Below are 19,018 nucleotides of genomic sequence, written 5' to 3' on the forward strand. Positions count from 1 at the left end.
GTTGGGTCAGGGTGGCTTCAGCTCGGTCACAGATGACTGACCCGCATCCCGACCCCACGCGCCTGGTGGAGGAGGCCACTTCTCACAAGCACCCAGTCGGTCCACGGCTGGGAGCAGCCAGGCCCGGCTCCGGGCGGAGCCTCAGCCCTCACCCCAGAGTCAGACACTAAGCTGCTCATTATTCAGTCTAAATTAGCATAATGAGTTCAAGAGGCCCTATTACTCCAGACACAGAAAATGGAATTAGTGAGCAAAGACCACAGCAATTGTGTGCTAATCTCATCCTCTGGCTGAGGCCGGTTAAGGGAGGGAGGGCGCCAGATCCCGGGGCTGAGTCTGAGCCCATCGCTCGCATCGCGGTCCGGGTGACCCGCAGGGAGAGGACGGTGCGGGCCTGGGGAGGAGGCCCGCACAGTCCGCCACCCAGAGAGAGGCAGATGTGGCGGCGGTCAGGAAGGCACAGCTGGGACCCCTTCGCTCTCCCACATCCCCCAAAGACAGGCAGCCCAGGTGGTGGAAACTGTGCAGTTGTGACAACGTTCAGGTTCACGGGTTCAAATCCCGGCTCGGCCACTTACAAGCTATGTCACCTCGAACCAGAGAGGAGGCCGGCAAAAGTTCATGAAGCCCTTTTCGGAGACGGACGGTGCTGCCTGCCTTCTGTGCATCACCCACTTACAGCCTCCGTAAAATGCAGACAATCCCCCCCCCCCCCATCTCAGGGGACTGTGGCGAGGATTAAACATGCTAACATTCACGAGAACTACCAGCCGGGTAACTAACAGAAGGCCACACGCAACAATGTCCTTTACAGAAATGCATTCATTTTTTCATTCATGCCCTTGTCACTCACTCACTCACTCACTCATTCATTCATGCACTCTTGTATTTAAAATAAAAAGGCGAGGGGCGCCTGGGTGGCTCTGTCGGTGGAGCGTCCGACTTCAGCTCAGGTCACGATCTCGCAGCCCGTGAGTTCGAGCCCCGCGTCGGGCTCTGGGCTGACAGCTCAGAGCCCGGAGCCTGCTTCGGATTCTGTGTCTCCCTCTCTCTCTGCCCCTCCCTCTCTCCCTCTCTCTCTTTCTCTCAAAAATAAAAAAATAAAAAATAAAATTAAAACAAAATAAAAAGGTGAGCTCCAGACCCTTAGACTCCAGCAATGAACCCTATCACACTACCCTCCCCACGTCAAGCCCGCATCAAGGTTTGCAGAGTCAGGAGGAAAACTGAGCCATGAGCCCCCTTTACCAGGATTACTCAGAATTCTCCAGATGGAAACAACACGAATGCCAGGGAGCAGTCGAATGAACAAACTGCGGTGCGTTCGTACAACAGAACACTCTCTACAACAGCAGAGAGGTCGGGCTGTCGCTGCACAACACCGTGGACGAGTCCACGGGCGTGACGCTGAGCCCAAGGGGCCGGATTTCCCGTGATCCCATTTATACCCGGTAGCAACCCAAGCAAGACCACCTCAGGCGACACAGCGGGGACACGGCCAGCTCCCCGGGGAGGGCCAGAGAGACAGGAGGGGCTTCCTCGAGCTGTCACGGTTTCCTTCCTGATCTGGGAACTGAGCCCCAAGTGTGTTCACTTTGTGGAAAGGCGTCAAGCTGTGCTCTGGCAACATGTGCTTTTTCTGTTTTATGAAATCTGGTTAAAAACATGTTCGCCAGACATCCCAGGGAGGCGTCCTGTAGACGGCGGTCCGGGTCACGGGGCGGGTGGGAGGCGAGGAGGGAGGGCTGAGCCCTGGGGCGTGCCAGTGTTCCAAGGTCGGGAAGGGAAGAGGACCCAGCAGAGAAGACAGAGAAGGGGGGGGTGCCCGTGATGCTGGGGGGGCATCCAGAGGCCATGACGGCTTCCAGAAGCATATGCTGTGAGGACCAGAGAAAATGGAGACAGAGGACCCACCTTTGGGTCTGACAACATGAAGGTCACTTGGTAAGAGCATCATGGAGGCGAAGAAGGGACAAAAGCAGACTGCAGCAGGCTGACGAGAAAAGGGAGGTGAAGAGGGCAGACGATGAATCCTCCTTTTCCAGACTCAGCTCAATGCCGCCTCCTCCGGGAAGCCTTCCCTCTTCCTCTCAAGGCCACTTCATGGTACAGTCACTTAAGGCTGTCCCACCCTGTGAGACGTGCACCGCCCCGAGGCGGGACTGTCCTCCGTCACCCCTGCATACTGGCACCCGGTGGGCATTTCGGAAACCTCAGCTCCTCTCTCTCTCCCTCCTCAGATCACAGAAGGACATTCTGAGACTTCCCCGAGACTTTGTTCTCCCGTAAAACGAATCCTTCCTCCCCAGCCAACTGTTGTTTTTGTGTTGCTGTGCGAAGATTATTAGTATAATGAGGAGAGTTAATATTGCATTAATCTGGTTGTTAAATTATTTGCATTATCATAGTCATTAGCTCGGTGATTGCAATGTTGTTGCCATTTCAGCTAGCTCCTTGTGCATTCCGTCAAAACCTCCAAAGATAATGGAACCCAGAACCACATTTCACAACAGACTGAATATCAGATTTACAGAATTTATGGAAATCTGGCCTGCAGTGGCCACCCTCCACAATGGGAAAAAAAAGCAAGGGTAGCAGGTATAGGCAGGTGAGCCCAGGGCAGCCCCCCGCCCCCGCCCTCCCACATGGGGTGGGGGGTGGCGGGCCGGTTCTCCAGCCCCTGACAGCGCTTTTTTTGGTACGCAGGAGACAGTTTAGCTAACCGGCTCCCATCATGACCTCCGCCATAGCCCAGGCTACAAGGCGGGCGAAAAGCCCGGGTTCACTCATCTGGCTTTTCGTCACTGGGCTTCACAATCTTTGTGCTTGAACTAAACCCGAACAGCTACGTTGCTGATGGCTGAAATTTGTCTGCCGATAGTCTCTCGAGGCAGCTCTTACTCCTCAGCTGCTGACCCGACTCAGAAACCTCACGGCTGTGCCAGAGCTAGAGCACAGATCAGTTTACAGGGAAGACTCCCATTAGCCAAGCTCGTTGTATAAGCTCGATGTATAAACCAGAAGCCACGTTCTTCGCTGACGATGAACACGCGAGCTGTGACAAGGACCGGTCAGTTTTCTCCCAGGGATGCAGTCTCGCCTTTACCCGCTTCACCGGGCCTCCGTGTGGCCCTCCTCTCCTGCTCCCTGCAGTGGTGAGGCTGTCCCGGCCCCACAGGCCGCTGAAACCCAGGCTCCACCTCCCATCACTGCCGACAAGCCCACTGCCCATTTGCCCTCGATTTCTATTGCAACCCCTCTCCTTGGGGCTTTCGGGGGAAAATCCCAATACAGGCAGTGGATGGAGCTCACTTCAAAACGTGGCTTTTCACTGAATTCCAGAATCCAAAGCAGTCCCTTTCACATAGTCAAAGCTCAATGAGTCGTGAGGAAACAGACGGACGGATTGGCCTGGCCTTTGCACCTCCCTTCTCTCTTCGTGCAGGGAAGCCCTTCCCCGGGCAGCAAACAGACCCTGGAAAGCTGACGGCCCAGCGGGCCTCATCCTGGAGGAATCACCGCTGGCCCTCCCGGCCTCGGATGCCGCCGCCTAGCCTACCTCCCGTTGGCTCACAGCAGTGCCTCACTTACAAGCCTGGGAGCTATTCTCCCTCTAAGACTATGCATGTCTCTGTTCCATTATAGACAGACTTGAAATGCAGCTTTGAGAGTGGTTATATTCCCAAGGTCTAAACAGGCTCCTTGGGGTGCCTTCAGGTTCTACCCATAGACCCAGGCAGATCCTGGCCAGAACTGCCAGGTCCTTGGAGACCACTGTGGGGTGGGGGCTTTGGAGTCAGATGACCCGGTTTAGAAGACTGCCTGCGTGACTTCGGACAGGGTGAACGACCTCTCTGGGCTGCAGCCTCCTCACCCTTAAAAGAGAATCTACGTTGCGAGACCTTTATGGCACAACTTTATACCTCTCTGGGGGCACAACAGTGTTCACATGGTCCTGGCTCAGCGTCGCTCCCACAGCTGGGGGACTCTGGCTCCAGGAGAACCCCCTGCAACGTCCTTGAGGAAATCCTGCCTGTTGGAGAAGATGGGAAGGAAGAGGACAGGTGTCACCCAGGCCAGGCCCCATGGCTCAGGGCTCAGCAGCTGCTACCGGTCAAATGAAAATCAGAGGTGTCGAGGCAGAAAGGAAACATTTTGGCCTGAAACGGGAGAGGAGGGAATCAGAAAAGGTGGAGGAACACTCCAGAACCCGACCTATGTAGGGTGGGGTGGGAGACCCAATTCTCTGCCCCACCCTCACTCTCTAGTAAGGAAACCACAGCCTGGAAGCAAGGGCCTGAGCTGGGGCCACACTGGCTCAGTTTGGGCACACAAAAACACAAATTATAAAAGAAACAAACAAAGAAAAAAAAAAAAAAAACCAGTACATTGGACTTCACCGAAATTAAAAAGCTTTGTTTTCAAGATCTTCTGTGGAGAAAATGAAGAGGGAGGGCACAGGCTGGAGAAAATATTTACAAATCCCATTTACAAATCTAGCAAAGGGTTTGAATCCTTGCAACATAAATAATCCTTGCAACAGAAGACAAAGGTTTTGAATGGACAGCCAACCACAGAAGATACATGTAGGAAAACTGAGCACATGCAAAGACGCTCAATGTCGTCAGTCATTAGTGAGATGTAAATTAAAACTCCAGGGGATACGCCGGACACCCGCTAGGATGGTTACAATGTAAAAGACCGGCCACCCGAGGACGAGGACGCGAAGCAGGTAGAACTTTCCAGTTGCTCTCACCTGCTCGCGGGCAGGTAAAATGGGCAGTCGCTTAGAAAACAGCTTGGGAATTTCTTAAGAAGTTCAACATAGGGCACCTGGGTGGCTCAGCCATTAAGCACCTGACTTCGGCTCAGGTCATGATCTCACGTCACGGTTCATGAGTTCGAGGCCCATGTCGGGTGAGCTCAAGCCCCGCATCAGGTGAGTATGAGCCCCACTTCCGGTGAGCCCCACCTCTCTCTCTCTCTTTCTCTCCCTCTCTCCCTCTGCCCCTCGCTCGCTTACACACTCTCTCTCTGTAAAAAAAAAAAAAAAAAAAAAAAAAGTTAAACGCACACCTACCCTCTCACCAGCCCTTCTGCTACTAAGTATTTACCGGAAAGGAACAAAAGTGTACGTCCGTGAAAGACTTCTACATGAATGTCTGTAGCAACTTTATTCATAGGAGCCAAAAAGGGGGAAAACTCAAAGGTCCATCCACAGCTGAATGGATAAAGAAGCGTGGTGCATCCACACCGGGAAATACTACACAGGGGTAAAAAGGGATGGACCCTGGTGGGATAAGATGAATCTCAAAACAATTGCAGGTAACAGAAGCCAGACGCAAGAGAAAATATGCTCTAAGATTCTACTTACACACAATGCTAGAAAATGCAAACTGACCTAGAGGGCAGAAGGCAGATCAGTGGTTGCCTGGGGACAGGGTGAGGCTAAGGGGGAGCCTGGGGAGCAATCACAAAGGGACAAATCACAAAGAGGAAACCAGGAGTGGTTCATGAGCTTGATCGCTGTGATGGTTTTCTGGGGGTGCACACGCGTCAACACTTAATAAATAGCACACATTAAATATGCACAGCTTATTGTATGCCATTTATACTGTAATAAAGCTGGAAGAAAGGGGGGAAAAATCACTGCAAAGTAACAATAAATTCCAAAAGGCAGCAACAACATAAAACATTCTATAATCACTGTGCAATTAAGTTAAAAACACGAGACAAGGGGCGCCTGGGTGGCTCGGTTGGTTAACCGACCGACTTCGGCTCAGGTCACCATCTCGTGGGCTCTGTGCTGGCAGCTCAGAGCCTGGAGCCTACTCTCCCCGTCTCTCTACCCCTCCCCTGCTCACGCCCTGTGTCTCTCTGTCTCTCAGCAATAAGTAAATGTTAAAAAAAATATATATATATGACAAAATCTGTGGGGGAAAGGCCACCATCTTGGGGCAGGAAGAGTCCTTCACTCACGCATCAAAGAAGCGGTCCAAACCCAAACCGCAGAAGGTCTAGAAATAATAATGATGAAAACACCACAAGTGAGGTCCTACGGGGAGTCAGCTAAACAAGTCCTCAGAGGAAGATCCAAAGTCTTAAAAACTTACGTCTTACTTACCAAAAAAAAGTGTCCAAAGTAGGAAGTGAGAAAAAGAACCACATCAACCTAAGGGAAGTGGGACAGAAAAGTGCTGGATTAGAAAACCAGCCCCCCCCCCCCACCAGGCACCTCCTCACTCTTCTTACACCCCTCCCTCCACCCAGGCTCAGAGTGGGTGCAAAGCCCCTGAGTGCCTTCCCCACCTGTCCTCCCCACCCCCCTCTGGACTCACCAGACACCCCTCAGGGCCTGCTCCACCCCTACCCCACCCCAGCTCTCCTGCCCCCCAAGCCTGGCCCCCCTGGGGAGGAGGGCCAAGGGGACGGGGTGTGAGCACACACCTGGGGGCAGGGGTGAGGGTGTGAGCACTCACCTGGGGGCAGGGGTGAGGGTGTGAGCACACACCTGGGGGCAGGGGTGGGGCAATGAGCACACACATGGGGGCAGTGGTGGGGGTGGGCACACACAGGGGGCAGGGGTGGGGGGAGAGTACACACAGGGGGCAGGGGTGGGGGGTGAGCACACACAGGGGGCAGGGGTGGGGGGTGAGCACACACAGGGGGCAGGGGTGGGGCAATGAGCACACACATGGGGGCAGTGGTGGGGGTGGGCACACACAGGGGGCAGGGATGGGGGGAGAGTACACACAGGGGGCAGGGGTGGGGGGTGAGCACACACAGGGGGCAGGGGTGGGGGGAGAGCGCACACAGTGGGCACAGCGCACACAGGGGGCAGGGGTGGGGCAGTGAGAACACACATGGGGGCAGGGGTGGGGGATGAGCACACACAAGGGGCAGGGGTGGGGGGTGAGCACACACAGGGGGCAGGGGTGGGGGGAGAGCACACACAGGGGGCAGGGGTGGGGGGAGAGCCCACACAGGGGGCAGGGGTGGGGGGAGAGCACACACAGGGGGCAGGGGTGGGGGGAGAGCACACACAGGGGGCAGGGGTGGGGGGTGAGCACACACAGGGGGCAGAAGGGGGGTGGACACACACAGGGGGCAGGGGTGGGGGGTGAGCACACACGGGGGCAGGGGTGGGGGGAGAGTACACACAGGGGGCAGGGGTGGGGGGTGAGCACACACAGGGGGCAGGGGTGGGGGGAGAGCGCACACAGTGGGCACAGCGCACACAGGGGGCAGGGGTGGGGCAGTGAGAACACACATGGGGGCAGGGGTGGGGGATGAGCACACACAAGGGGCAGGGGTGGGGGGTGAGCACACACAGGGGGCAGGGGTGGGGGGAGAGCACACACAGGGGGCAGGGGTGGGGGGAGAGCACACACAGGGGGCAGGGGTGGGGGGAGAGCACACACAGGGGGCAGGGTGGGGGGTGAGCACACACAGGGGGCAGGGGTGGGGGGAGAGCACACACAGGGGGCAGGGGTGGGGGGAGAGAGCACACACAGGGGGCAGGGGTGGGGGGTGAGCACACACAGGGGGCAGAAGGGGGGTGGACACACACAGGGGGCAGGGGTGGGGGGAGAGCACACACAGGGGGCAGGGGTGGGGGGTGAGCACACACAGGGGGCAGAAGGGGGGTGGACACACACAGGGGGCAGGGGTGGGGGGTGAGCACGCTCACGGGACAGGGGAGAGGGGATGCACTCGCAGCTGCAAGGTGTGGTTCTACCAGCCCCCAGAAGAGGGTCCTGCTCGTGCACCGGCTGAATGAGCAGAGCAGCCGGCAGAGGTTGGGACGGAAGGCAGACACAAAGGCCACCCACACCCCTTCCCAGAGCAGTGGCCCCCACTTAGGGAGCCGTCGGGATTGCCAGGGACCTTCAAACTTGCCGAGGCCCAAGCCCCTCCCCCAGACACCCAGATTTAATCTGCGCACGTGTCTCTCGACTTCGGTCGGCTCGTTGCAAGAACCAGGAGCGACAGGGGAGAGGTGGCCCAGGAGGCAGGAGGGCTGGTCTGGAGCCCAAACGTCATCTCTGCCACTTGCCGGCTGCGCAACCTCAGACCAAGGCGGTGACCGCCCTCAGGTATAAGTGTACCTCCCAGAGGTAGCTGGGGATCGAGGATCACTGACATGAGTCTTCAGCTCGGTAGGGGTACCAAGGGGAACTGTCATCATTGCTCTCCATCCCCCCCCCCCCAGCAGCTTGATATCTGTGAGCCCACGGGGCTCCAGGACCACCTGCTACATCTGGGAATCCAAGTGTGAGCAGGCGGGGAGAGGCTGGCCATGTAGACAGGGCCACCTTGGATCCACAGTCCCCGGCTTCCGTGAGACTCTTCTGGATCCAATTCCGAATGCCTGGCTCCTGGCTCAATGGGCTTTGTCCCAAACATGTAATTTCTATTTTGATTCCGTGCGACATTTAATGAAATGACTTTCAGACACCACGCAGCATGTCTGAGTTATGAAAGCACAGCTTCTGGATCCCCAACACGACACAGTCACAGGCCCCTCTTGTTGCTTCGGGAACTGCCCCTTGTCTCTCGAGGGGGGTACACTGAGCCCGCGGATTTGAGGGGCTGTGCACAGCCCGAGGGGCCAATGTCGACCTGATGCAAGCCCCGCCCCTTCCCCCCCCCCCCCCCCCGCCACCTCCCACCCATCTGCCCCAGGGCGGGCGCTCCCCACCCCTACCCCCGCGGCTTCCCGGCTGGACAATGACAAGCAGCCTCTGCCCGGCTTCCTCTCTCCAATCCAGTGCTGTTCAAATTGCAGATCAAAAGCATTCGGGGAGACGGAAAATCAATGGAGAGGATTGCAAACAGCGTTTTTAGAAAAACAAATGAAACAGAAGAGAAGAGAAAACGCTGGAATGCATTGCACACGGTTGGAGCGATCGCCGCTTCCTGGCACCTTGGAAGGGTTAGGTCTCTGTAAAACGAAAGACTGACGGGGCAGAGCTCTAATCCACTGCCATCCGGCCTCTTGGAAACGTACACCTGATCTGTTACTCCTCTGTTAAGTCAGTGAGGGCTTAGGGACAGAGTTCAGATCCCTCAGCCTGACACTAAAAGCCCCCAAGACCCGGTCCCTGTCCACCCGAACCCTCCTTCCCTAGCAGAGGGCAGGGCCAGCCGGGGCCCCTCGGTGCTCGGTGGATCGAGAGGACCGGACAGCCCGACTGAGCGAGCAGTGCGTGATGTCACCGGGGCCGTCTCCTAGGTGATCCCACGCCACCTGCTGACCTCCCCTGGGCTGGGAGGACTTCCTAGATTCTATAGAAGCAAAGGTATAACTATTTCTGGAAGCCTTCTGTTCAAAAGGAAGTAGAAGCCTTACAATCTCTCAACAACTCGGCTATTAAAAATAGAAGTTCCACCTACACACGGGAACAGTTTGTCGGGGATCACGGAAGGGCCAGAGTCGTAAGGTCGCTCATGTGTTTGGGGGCCGAGGCAGCTGCCGGGCTCAAGAGCCGGAAGAAGACAGACAGCTGCCTGCGGCAGGAGCCACAGCTCCAAGGCCCCCCAAATCTCTAGAAGCACAGGGATGCCAAGTGATACTCTGCCAACAGCTCCAGAACACTCATTTCCCACACCACGTAAACATCCGGACAAGCACAGGTCCCAAAGAAAATTGACAAAGAAAGCAATTGTGCCTTAGCAAGTCGATGCGAGACTGAGTCTCTGACCTTGGGAGCACCCGAGGAGATGCCCTGGGAGCTGGCTGCCGTCTCTGGCCGCTCCAAGTCCATGGACGACAGCACAACCCGGCCCAGGGCCAGGGGCCAGCGGGGGCTGGAAGAGCTGGGGTGCAGGAGGATTCCGCCTTCAGTCTGGGCTCCGGGCCCCGAGGGCCTGAAGCCGCGGGTGATGGGACCGTCCCCAGAGCGCCCTGCGAAGGGGCAACAGCGGCAGGATGGACAGAATGGTCACTTAGCATCGGCAGCCACTCGCAGGTTAGCCAGGACAGGGGACAGGAGGAGGAGCGGGGAGTGAGCCCCATTTACCAACCACCCCCTCAGGGGCCAGAGGCTCCAGAGCATTATCTCGTTTAGCCCTCACTCTTGTGACCCTTCTGCTACCGTGTCAGAGGCCGCAGCCTCTCCCCCAGTCACTCACTTGCTCCCGAATTCCCTCATTCATTCATTCCCTCATTCATTCATTCTCTCGTTCATTCATTCACTCGCTTAGTCACTCGCTCATTGAGTAGATGTTTATTGAGAGAATCCAGAGCACCGTGCCTGAGTCAGAGGCCAGCGGAAGATACCGTGGGGGCAGCAGACCGCGTCCGTGACCTCAGGGGACTCACAACCTGGGGGGCGGGGGGAAGGGTCTGAAAAGCGGCGGACAGGTGTAATTCTGCATGATAAACCCTCAGAGCAGATGCTGCTGCGGGCCATGGGAGCATAGAGAAGACCCCTAAGCCCGCCCCTCCGGGCCTGGGGAGGTACCCAGGTAAAGTGGTCTCCGGAATGAGACGAGTTGGACAGGTAGCAAGGTGCAGGCAAGGGCAGGGAAGCGGCAGAACGATGTGTTTGAAGCCCTGAAGCTCGGTGAGGGTCAAGGTGAAGCCAGCGAGGCCCCTGGACCGGTGCAGGATGAGGGCTGTGGCTTTATCTGGAGGACTGGGGGCGCCCCGGGGGGATTTAGCAACACGGTGGCCCCACTTGATTTACTTTCTGAGAGATCATTCTGGAGGCTGTGCGGATAACGGACTGGAGGAAGGCAGAGCAGAAGACGGCAGGCTGACCGTGAGTGCGGCGGTAACCCAGGAGGTGGCCGTGGGACTGCGCCCGAGCGCCATCTGGGAGCGGATCCGCAGGTGGTGCTGGGGTGGGGGTGGGGGCCATGAGGGAGAAGGGAGGGTGCGAGGCGCCCCCTCCCGGCCATGTGGGGAATAGCAGAGCCCATCCAGGATTTAGGACCTAGCTCCTGGGGCATTCACTGAGGAAACAGACGACCAGCGTATCTGGGGTGCAGTTCGGGGCAGCGTCCCCAAGTGGGGCGCCCAAGTGGAGATGTCTGTCTAGTTGAATGTTCGGTCTGAAACTCAAAACCTACATTGAGGAGAGAGTTGCAATTCCATAGACGGGTGTGAAGAGGCTCCAAGAGAAAACCCTACGGGGGCAGAGAGGAGAGGGGGAGCAAAGACTGGGAAGGAGATGCCTGAGCGGGAGGTAGGTGTGGGACCGCGGAGCCACGGGGATGCCACGGGGGGGGGGGGGGGGGGGGCGCGGGGAAGCGGGGTTGCTTCCCAGGACCTGCAGGAACCAGGCCTGGAACCAGGTAGGGGCAGGGGCGCCCCGGGGAGGGGGGCAGATTCGCCGCTGCCCCCTGGGAGAAGTGGGGGGTGGGGCACCCACAAACATCAAGAACAGGCAAAGCAGCCCAGGTGGGCAGAGTGCAGGCCTGTGACTGGTCCCAGCCTCCCCACCCCCCCACTCCCACCCCGGCGCTGCTCCTTTGCCGGAAACTTCCCTCTCCGGTCTGTACTCACCCCTCCACAACCTCAAACACCACCTACACATCAGGCTCCTGAGTGCCGTCTCCAGCCCCGGCCTCTTCCTCGAGCTCCGGTCCCACGTCCTCACCAGCCCGTCCAGCACGTGCCGACGCACCCGGCAGGCGTCTGGAAGGACACCTGCCCGGACGGCCTCTGGGCCCCTCCTCGCTGCCCCGCTCCTCACACTTCCCCATCTCAGTCACCACAACTCATCCTTCCAGGACCCCTGGAGCCTCTGACCCCTCTCTCACACACAGGCAACTCCGGAGCTAATCCCGTCAGCTGTCGCGGCCGGCGTGCCACCTGTCCCTCACCTCCTGTGCCAACAGGAGGGCCCGAACCCACCCTCGTGCCTCGCTGTGCTCTGACCCCACAAATCAAAACCGTCCCTGCCACAGGACCTTTGCACTTGCGTTGCCAACACCTAAAACAAGCTTTCCTTGCTAACCGTGTGGTCTGTCTCCACTTCCTCCTCCCGTTCTTCAGAGCCCTTCCTCGACTACCCACATGAAACAGCATGAGCCCTTTACCCATCCCCCTCCTGCCTACTTCCATTTCCTTCCCGTGACTTACCGCACGGCGGTTACTTGGCTGGGTTTCCGCGTCGCCCACCAGTGCACGATCTCCGCGAGGGCCTGGGCTTCCTCCGCCTTGTGCTTTGTTGTCTCCCGGCACCTGAGCAGAGCGGACAGGGTAAGGCTTTCAGCAAACGGGTGCCAATTCCTGGTGTCCCCAACCCCACGCCTCACCCTCCTCCTGACCGTTCGGTCTTTGTGCTACTGTTTCTGGCCCTGGAACAGCAGCGCTCCTACCCGCCCCTCCCCTCTTTCCTTCCCAGCAAGAACAGGTAGGGGGTTCCTCCCCTGCGCTCTACCCTCCCCCTCCCAGACCCAAGGGGCACTCTCCTCGGTGTGACCTTGGGACACAGGACCCTTAATCGCATGCTGTCTTCACTGCAAGACCAGGCCTCAGTCAGCAGGCTCCTTCCATTCAGACACAAGCCGGTGCCATCTACAGCCAGAGGGTCTGCTGAGGCCTCCGTGGCAGTAACCGGCAGCGCAAAAGGAGAACGCGGGTCGTGCCCACAGGGGTGGAGAGCCTCCCTGGGGAGGCCACATTCGTATAAGAGACGTCAGCCCAGGACAGCCCCAAGACCTGCGTAACCGAGCTTGGCTGGGTGGGCACCGTCCGCCTGCAGACCTAACCCCCGGGCTCAGGGGACTGTCTCAGAAGCAGCAGAGCAGGACCCAGCTGGGTCCACTGGGCTCCAAAGCCCAAGGTTTCCTGAACTGAAAGGGGGCACCAGGACGGCGCCCCCCACTCCCAGGCTGGCCACTGCGGACAGAGACAACCACACATATTTTTATGCCATCGTAACCATGGGACGCAAATAATTTACCGTCTGCTATTTTCCTTCGCCATCGTCCCGTAAGCAGCTCCCCACCATCCGTATCCACCCTTTATAACAACTGCTCAGCCCTCCCCGGGGGGGACCGGGGAGAGACTACATAATTCGTTCACCCATGGCCCTTCTGCTCAGCATTCAGATTACTCCCAGCCCTAACTCTCACTGGAGATGGGAAGCTGAATCCCCTTTTAGAAATTTCAAAATGAGGGGCACGCAGGGGGTGGGGGTGAGGGGCTCAGTCGGTCGAGCGGCCGACTGCGGGCGGCTTGGGTCGCGATCTCGCGGTTTGTGAGTTCGAGCCCCGTGTCGGGCTCTGTGCTGACAGCTCAGAGCCTGGAGCCCGCTTCGGATTCTGGGTCTTCCTTTCTCTCTGCCCCTCCCCCACTCCCGCTCTTGTCTCCCTCTCAAAAATAGATAAATATTTTCTGAAATTTTTCAAAATGATCCGGCCATTCAGCGAGCATTCGTGGAGGACCTTCCACCTGCAGAGGACACAGAGCCTTGCATGCACACTCCACACACAGGCACAAATACAAACCCACCGCCAGCCAGTAGCTCACACACCACCCGCCCCTCCCCCGCCAGCTCCCAGCCCTTCCGTGGCTCCCCACCCCCCCATGGCGCCCCAGGTACCAGGTCAAGTACAGCCTCCCCAAGGCCTGGCATCCCTCTCCGTACCCCACAGGGCCCAGGCTGACCTTCTCAGCACCTAGCGCCCTGCACCGGTGGTGTGGGTAAATGTTCAACAGCCAGCTCTCCAGAAAGGGACCCTGGATTGTAGCATTTACTAATCCCCATGGTGTCCGTACTCCCACCAAAGCGGATTCTGAGCTACCGCATGCCCAGCAATACACCGTTACATAGTTATTTGCACCTCAGAGACACGACAGACGACAGGCGTCACTAGCCTCAGGAGCCCAGGGAACAGTAACATGGTTAAGACAGAGTTTAAGTCGTTACTATATTTCTCTTTAATATACTTTACGAATGTTGAGCTTACGTCATTTCCTTTGTAATAACGGCTGTTGTAACTAACCACTAGCTCAGTGTTATGGGCTGAATTATGTCTCCCTAAAATTGTCATCCCTCTGGGCTGACAGCTCGGAGCCTGGAGCCCGCTTCGGATTCTGGGCCTCTTCCTCTCTCTGCCCCTCCCATGTTCCTGCTCTGCCTCCCTCTGTCTCTCAATAATAAATAAATGTTAAAAAGAATTTTTTTTTTTAAATATTTTAGCTCTACCTAAATACGGTCTCTGTGGCAGCATTTCCATTCTGCCACAGCAGCATGAAAGCAGCCTTGGACAGGCAGACGGGAGTGTGGCCGTGTCCCGGCAAAACCATCTATGAGTGCTGAAATGTGGCTTCGTATCATTGAAACATGTCACGAAATACTATTTCAGTATATCTTTAAAAATTCTTAGCTCAGGGTCTGTACAAAAGCAGGCAGTGGACCAGACCTGGTTCCTGGGCCCAGTTTTCTGACCCCCGACCTTCCGTCTGTTCCCCCCCACACACCTCACCCCCCCCAGCACAGGGCCGGGGACAGAAGGAGGAGAGAGGCTAAGTTAATGTTTAATGATCGAGGGTGAAGAAAGGAAGGTCAGCCAGCCGGGGGCAGCCTCTGCGATTCAGCGGCAAAGACCATTTCCAGGCAACATCATGAATCTTTTTGAATGCAAATTTTTTTCCTAATAGGCCCAGGGAAAAAAGGGCTTTCTGAAATATAAATCAAGTTTCTCCCTGCCAAATAGACCCATCACCTCTTTGTTGCCTCTAACATTCTAAATGATCTCTCAGAAATAACGGGGTGCCTGAGTGGCTCTGTCGGTTAAGCGTCCGACTTCGGCTCAGGTCATGATCTCGCGGTTCGTGAGTTCGAGCCCCGCCTCGGGCTCTGGGCTGACAGCTTGGAGCCTGCTTGGGATTCTGTGTCTCCCTCTGTCTGCCCCTCCGCTGTTTGCACTCTGTCTCTTGCATTGTCTCAAAAATAAATAAACATTTTAAAAAAAAGTTATTTAAGAAATAAAATCCAGTGCCTCTTCCGTTAATAACTTCTCTTCATTGAGTATCTCAAAAATGAGCCCAATCAAACCCGCGGAGATAGAACTTGCAATCAGTGTCGCCAGGGGCTGGGAGGGAGGGGGGCCGGGGAGGAACTTGCTATGGGGGGGAGGGCCTCTTTTTGAAGGCAGGAAAATGTTCTAAAGCTGATTGTGGTGATGGTGACACATCTCTGTACTAAAAGCCAACGAAGTTTGGCTTTAAATGGGTGAATTGGATGGTCTGTAATTATACCTCAATAAAGCTGTTTCAAAAAATACGCTAGGCATTAGTCACCTGATTCCTACAATGGCATTTTTAAAAATTAATCTCTACAACCAACGTTGGGCTTGAACCCACAACCGTGAGATCGAGAGGTGCACGCTCTTCCGACTGAGCCAGCCGGTCGCCCCTCACAGTGACAATTTCTAAAGCCAGCCTTTTTGCCACCATCCCTGCACCAATGGAAACGAACAGGCCCGCTGTGGCGTGGAAATGCAGTTCAGCAACTGAAACCCAGATCGGCCCAGGGGAGGCCACACCAGTCCCAGGCAGGCACCTATTTGCACACCTTCCAAAGCAAACCTGGCAGAGCATGTCCTGGGTCCCCGCAGGAGAGGCTGTCCGCCCCCAGGTGGAGGGGAGGCCCGGTGCAAGACCTCGCACAGGCAGCCAGTCCCCAGGATCTTTCTGGAAACAGCTGGAACCTTCCTGCGTTCCACCTGCCAGGCTCGTTATTGCTTCCCACCTCCTTACTAAGCCTGAGATTCCAATTCCCGTGGGAGTGCGTGACCCTCTCCTCAGCCTTCCTAGGGCAGTGGAGGCTCCCCAGGCCCACCATGCCATTGGGGGGTCTTAGGCAGAAGCAAGTTGGGCATGGTTCCCTGGGTCCAAAGCCTGGGCCAGTGAGGATAGAGGAGACTCCTGCCCAGACAGGCCACCTGACCAGTGTCAAGGGCAAAGCAGAGCAGGGCACACAGGCAGAGCAGGTAGGGGGAGCCAGAAGCACTTTCCTCGGGACCAGAGTAGAGGCCTGGGGTGCCTGTTCTCAGAAAAGTTTGCATGCCATGGAACCGGAACACCTGAGTCCCTGACTGGCCGCTGTTTATCTACCTGCGGTCCTTAGCAAGGCCCACGGCCTCCCTGAATCTCTTGGACACATCTGTGATGTGGGGGGGCCCCCACGCCCCCAGGGTGGCTGTGGACCAAATGAATTCACGACTGTGGGTGCCGTCCAGGTAGATCTTCGTCGCATGTGGCACAAACATCCTGATGCTCTTAGGAATTTATTGGCTTACTTAGGTGAAAATCCTGGGGAGTGGAACTCAGGCGCGGCTGGATTCAGAAAACGAACAAGGTCCTAAAGACCCCGTCTTCTCTGAAGCCCCCTGCGGATCAGCTCTCCTCTCCTGAGTCTGGGCTCCTCTCTCAACAGGGCTTGCCTTCCTGGCCGCGAGGAGGCTGCAGCAGCCCCACACCCTTTGCACCCTCAACTCCCAAAGCCAAGGGTAAAAAACGGCCTCCCCCGCCTCCAAACTTAACCCAAGCCCTAAGCCTCCGGCTGGGAGAACCCGCAGGGGCTGTCAGAGGGCTTTTGATAGTGAGCAAAAGAGGTCAGTCAGTGGCCTCTGAGGGAAAACGAGGCTTTCCAAGGCCCTGCCCTCTCCTGAAGCATCTTGCCACCACCAAGAGAGACAGCAGCTCCCTCCCACCACCTCCATCCAGTTCAGAGTATAGAAAGAAAGGCCTTCTCTGGGTCACAGGCGGTCTCGGCACGGGTCCTATAACCTCTCAGGTCAGGCCACGCCCCCAAGGCTCTGCCCTCCCCAAACTAGGAGGACCTGACATCCCCACTCAGCAAGTCTTGCCATCTGTCACCATCCAGGCCCCGACCCCTGGTTCATCCCGTTAGTGGGGCCAAATTGTGTGCATCGTGCCGTCCATTAGGTTACACCCGCCGAGCCCATGCTGGACCCAGGACCCCAGCCTGTGGCCCTGCCTGGACATGGGAGGACCAGGCACCTTCTCTCTGGTAGGAAAGTGAATTGCATCTGCTGGAGACAGTCGATAAAGGCTGTGCTCCGGGGGTGAACCTCCAACCACCTGCAGGTACACTCAGAGGACTCTGAAACAGGGACGATGCAGACAATCCCAGGTGAGGATTAAAAAAGCGGGACAGTGACTAAGGAGGGTTAGGTCAGAACCACAAGACATTCCCCCTTTGGCCACCACATCCAGCCCCCAGGAGGCCCTGGGAGGAAGGAGAAGTCAATGCCCAAAGGCACTGCAGACAGGGAGGCCACGCGGTCAAATGCGGAATTACAACCGCGTCTCCCCAGATCATCCTTCAGGCATGAACTTCTATTTGCAGGAAGCCTTTTTGCCCTTTTCTCTTGCTAACAGTTCAGCCCGAGGCTTTTCCCCATCCACCCTTCTGCATTATGTAAGTTTCGGAAATGGATTCTCATGGAGTCTTGAGCTCCTATGATTTTTTAATTGGCTAGGGCGGTCTGCCTGCATTTATTGTGTTCACAGATCTCATGGTGGTTTCCACTCACCACGCTTTGCTTTTCTCATCTTTTCTGCCGGTTAGACTGATCACGTGTCCCACGTCCCTATGCTGCCTCCCTGTGACTCTGGTGGGTTCTTTCAGGCTGTCCTCGTCTTGCCAGGAGAACTGCAGATTCTTCAGGTGTCTGGGGAACCTGCGTCACCAGCCTCTCATTTTTAGCACAAGGACCTTCCCCCAGTGTCGCCCCTACCACGTGGTCCAGTGTTCTGGGTCCCCCTGATTTTATCTGTGCTTAGACTTCCTACAGGCTGACCAATTCCTATGCTCACCATCCTTCCTTTGGGTACCATTTTCTCCCTAAAGGGCATTCTTCACTTTTCTTTTGAAGAGGGGGATGCATGAACTCTGGCTGAAGTCTCCCTTACTTCTGAATAGGTTTTAATTATTTTCTCCGCATTGAAAAGATTTGGTTCCATAATCTTTGGCTTCGACCGTAGCACTGTTGCAAATTTCTGCTTAATGGTTACTCCTTTATAGAGCTACCGTTCCTGTAAACGTTAATGACCTTTGTCGATATGCTGCGCAGACTCACTACAGGTGAGTCTAAGTATAGATTTATTTTCATTTACTGGACTTGGTATTCCTTGCACTTTCTGATTGAGTCGCTTCTAGGAAACTATCAGTCATCACCTCTTTAAACATTAGCCATCCAGCCCCTCGTGAACATCTATCTCCTTTAGAAATAACATGCACCCCCTTCCACCCTCCACATCTCCCCCCCCCCTCTACTTCTAGAGAATTCCCCCAGGTTCTTTCCTGTCACCCATGCACCCTCAGTTGTGTTCCCTCTTACTAAGCATCTTTTTTTTTAAGCCCCAAGACTTTTAATTCCAGTAGTTTTGTTAGGTTATATCTAGAAATCGTAGCAAGTTTCTTTTTTTAATCTTTCTTTAGGATACTCCATTCTTTGGGCTTTCATTTTTTTCCCTCTGAACCCATTAGATCTATCATCCTGTTGACTGGAAGTTCTTGGGTTTTTACCTGTTGTTCCTACAATCATGTGGCGTCCTCCTGTTTGTTTTGCAACCTAAAAATGGTGAACACCGTCTGTGGGAATCACAGGCACCCAGGCTGGGGTTATGGATGTTCCTAGATCACAAACCCGCGAGAGGTGCAGGTCTAGGATTTTGATTTGGTCGAGTCCAGAAAGATAAGCACCCTCACCCTCTCCCCCAATGCCAGTGGGATGATTTCCTAGCCCCGTCTCACTGTGGTCCTGGTTTGATGGCAGTTTCTGTGCTACAGGTCAGTCCCTTCCCTCCAAATCTGGGAAGGGGGGGTGGTCTTTGGTCCCTCACCCCCCAATTCCTCTAAGGGACTAATAACCACCCCCAGCACTCTGATAAGCCCGAGCTTCCCCAGTCCTTCTCTTGTTCCCAGCATCTGAAAATTCCCCTTTCTTAGCAAGTCATTACCCACTTAACTCTTGTGATCACTGGCGTGTTTGAAGCCCGGAGGGTGTTCAGATCACCTCCGTCTGC

The 19,018-nt window shown here is 56.1% G+C and overlaps 1 protein-coding gene and 1 long non-coding RNA gene across 7 annotated transcripts in view; both read right to left on the reverse strand.

Annotated features, from left to right (window-relative positions):
• RRM2 (ribonucleotide reductase regulatory subunit M2) overlaps window positions 1–19,018 on the reverse strand; it is a 47,127-nt gene that overhangs the window by 18,647 nt on the left and 9,462 nt on the right. For 2 of the 6 annotated variants that reach the window (XR_006703850.1, XR_006703849.1), the window contains exon 10: window positions 12,092–12,193. Coding sequence is in view for 4 of the 6 variants with exons in the window: in XM_045447748.1 (XP_045303704.1) it covers window positions 11,714–12,193 (480 nt within the window). In the remaining 2 variants the exon portion in view is untranslated. Of the gene's footprint in view, window positions 1–5,148; window positions 5,626–5,960; window positions 6,018–6,124; window positions 6,173–10,212; window positions 12,194–19,018 lie in introns of those variants that run through there. The other 4 variants (XM_045447750.1, XM_045447749.1, XM_045447751.1 and 1 more) reach the window with 4 other exon arrangements.
• On the reverse strand, window positions 10,213–10,568 carry LOC123581602. Its single transcript, XR_006703851.1, has 2 exons — window positions 10,467–10,568; window positions 10,213–10,327 (listed from the first exon to the last, which is right to left on the reverse strand). It is a non-coding gene; the product is annotated as an uncharacterized LOC123581602 (long non-coding RNA).

This window comes from Leopardus geoffroyi, chromosome A3, assembly GCF_018350155.1.
Source record: "Leopardus geoffroyi isolate Oge1 chromosome A3, O.geoffroyi_Oge1_pat1.0, whole genome shotgun sequence".
NCBI lineage: Eukaryota > Metazoa > Chordata > Mammalia > Carnivora > Felidae > Leopardus > Leopardus geoffroyi.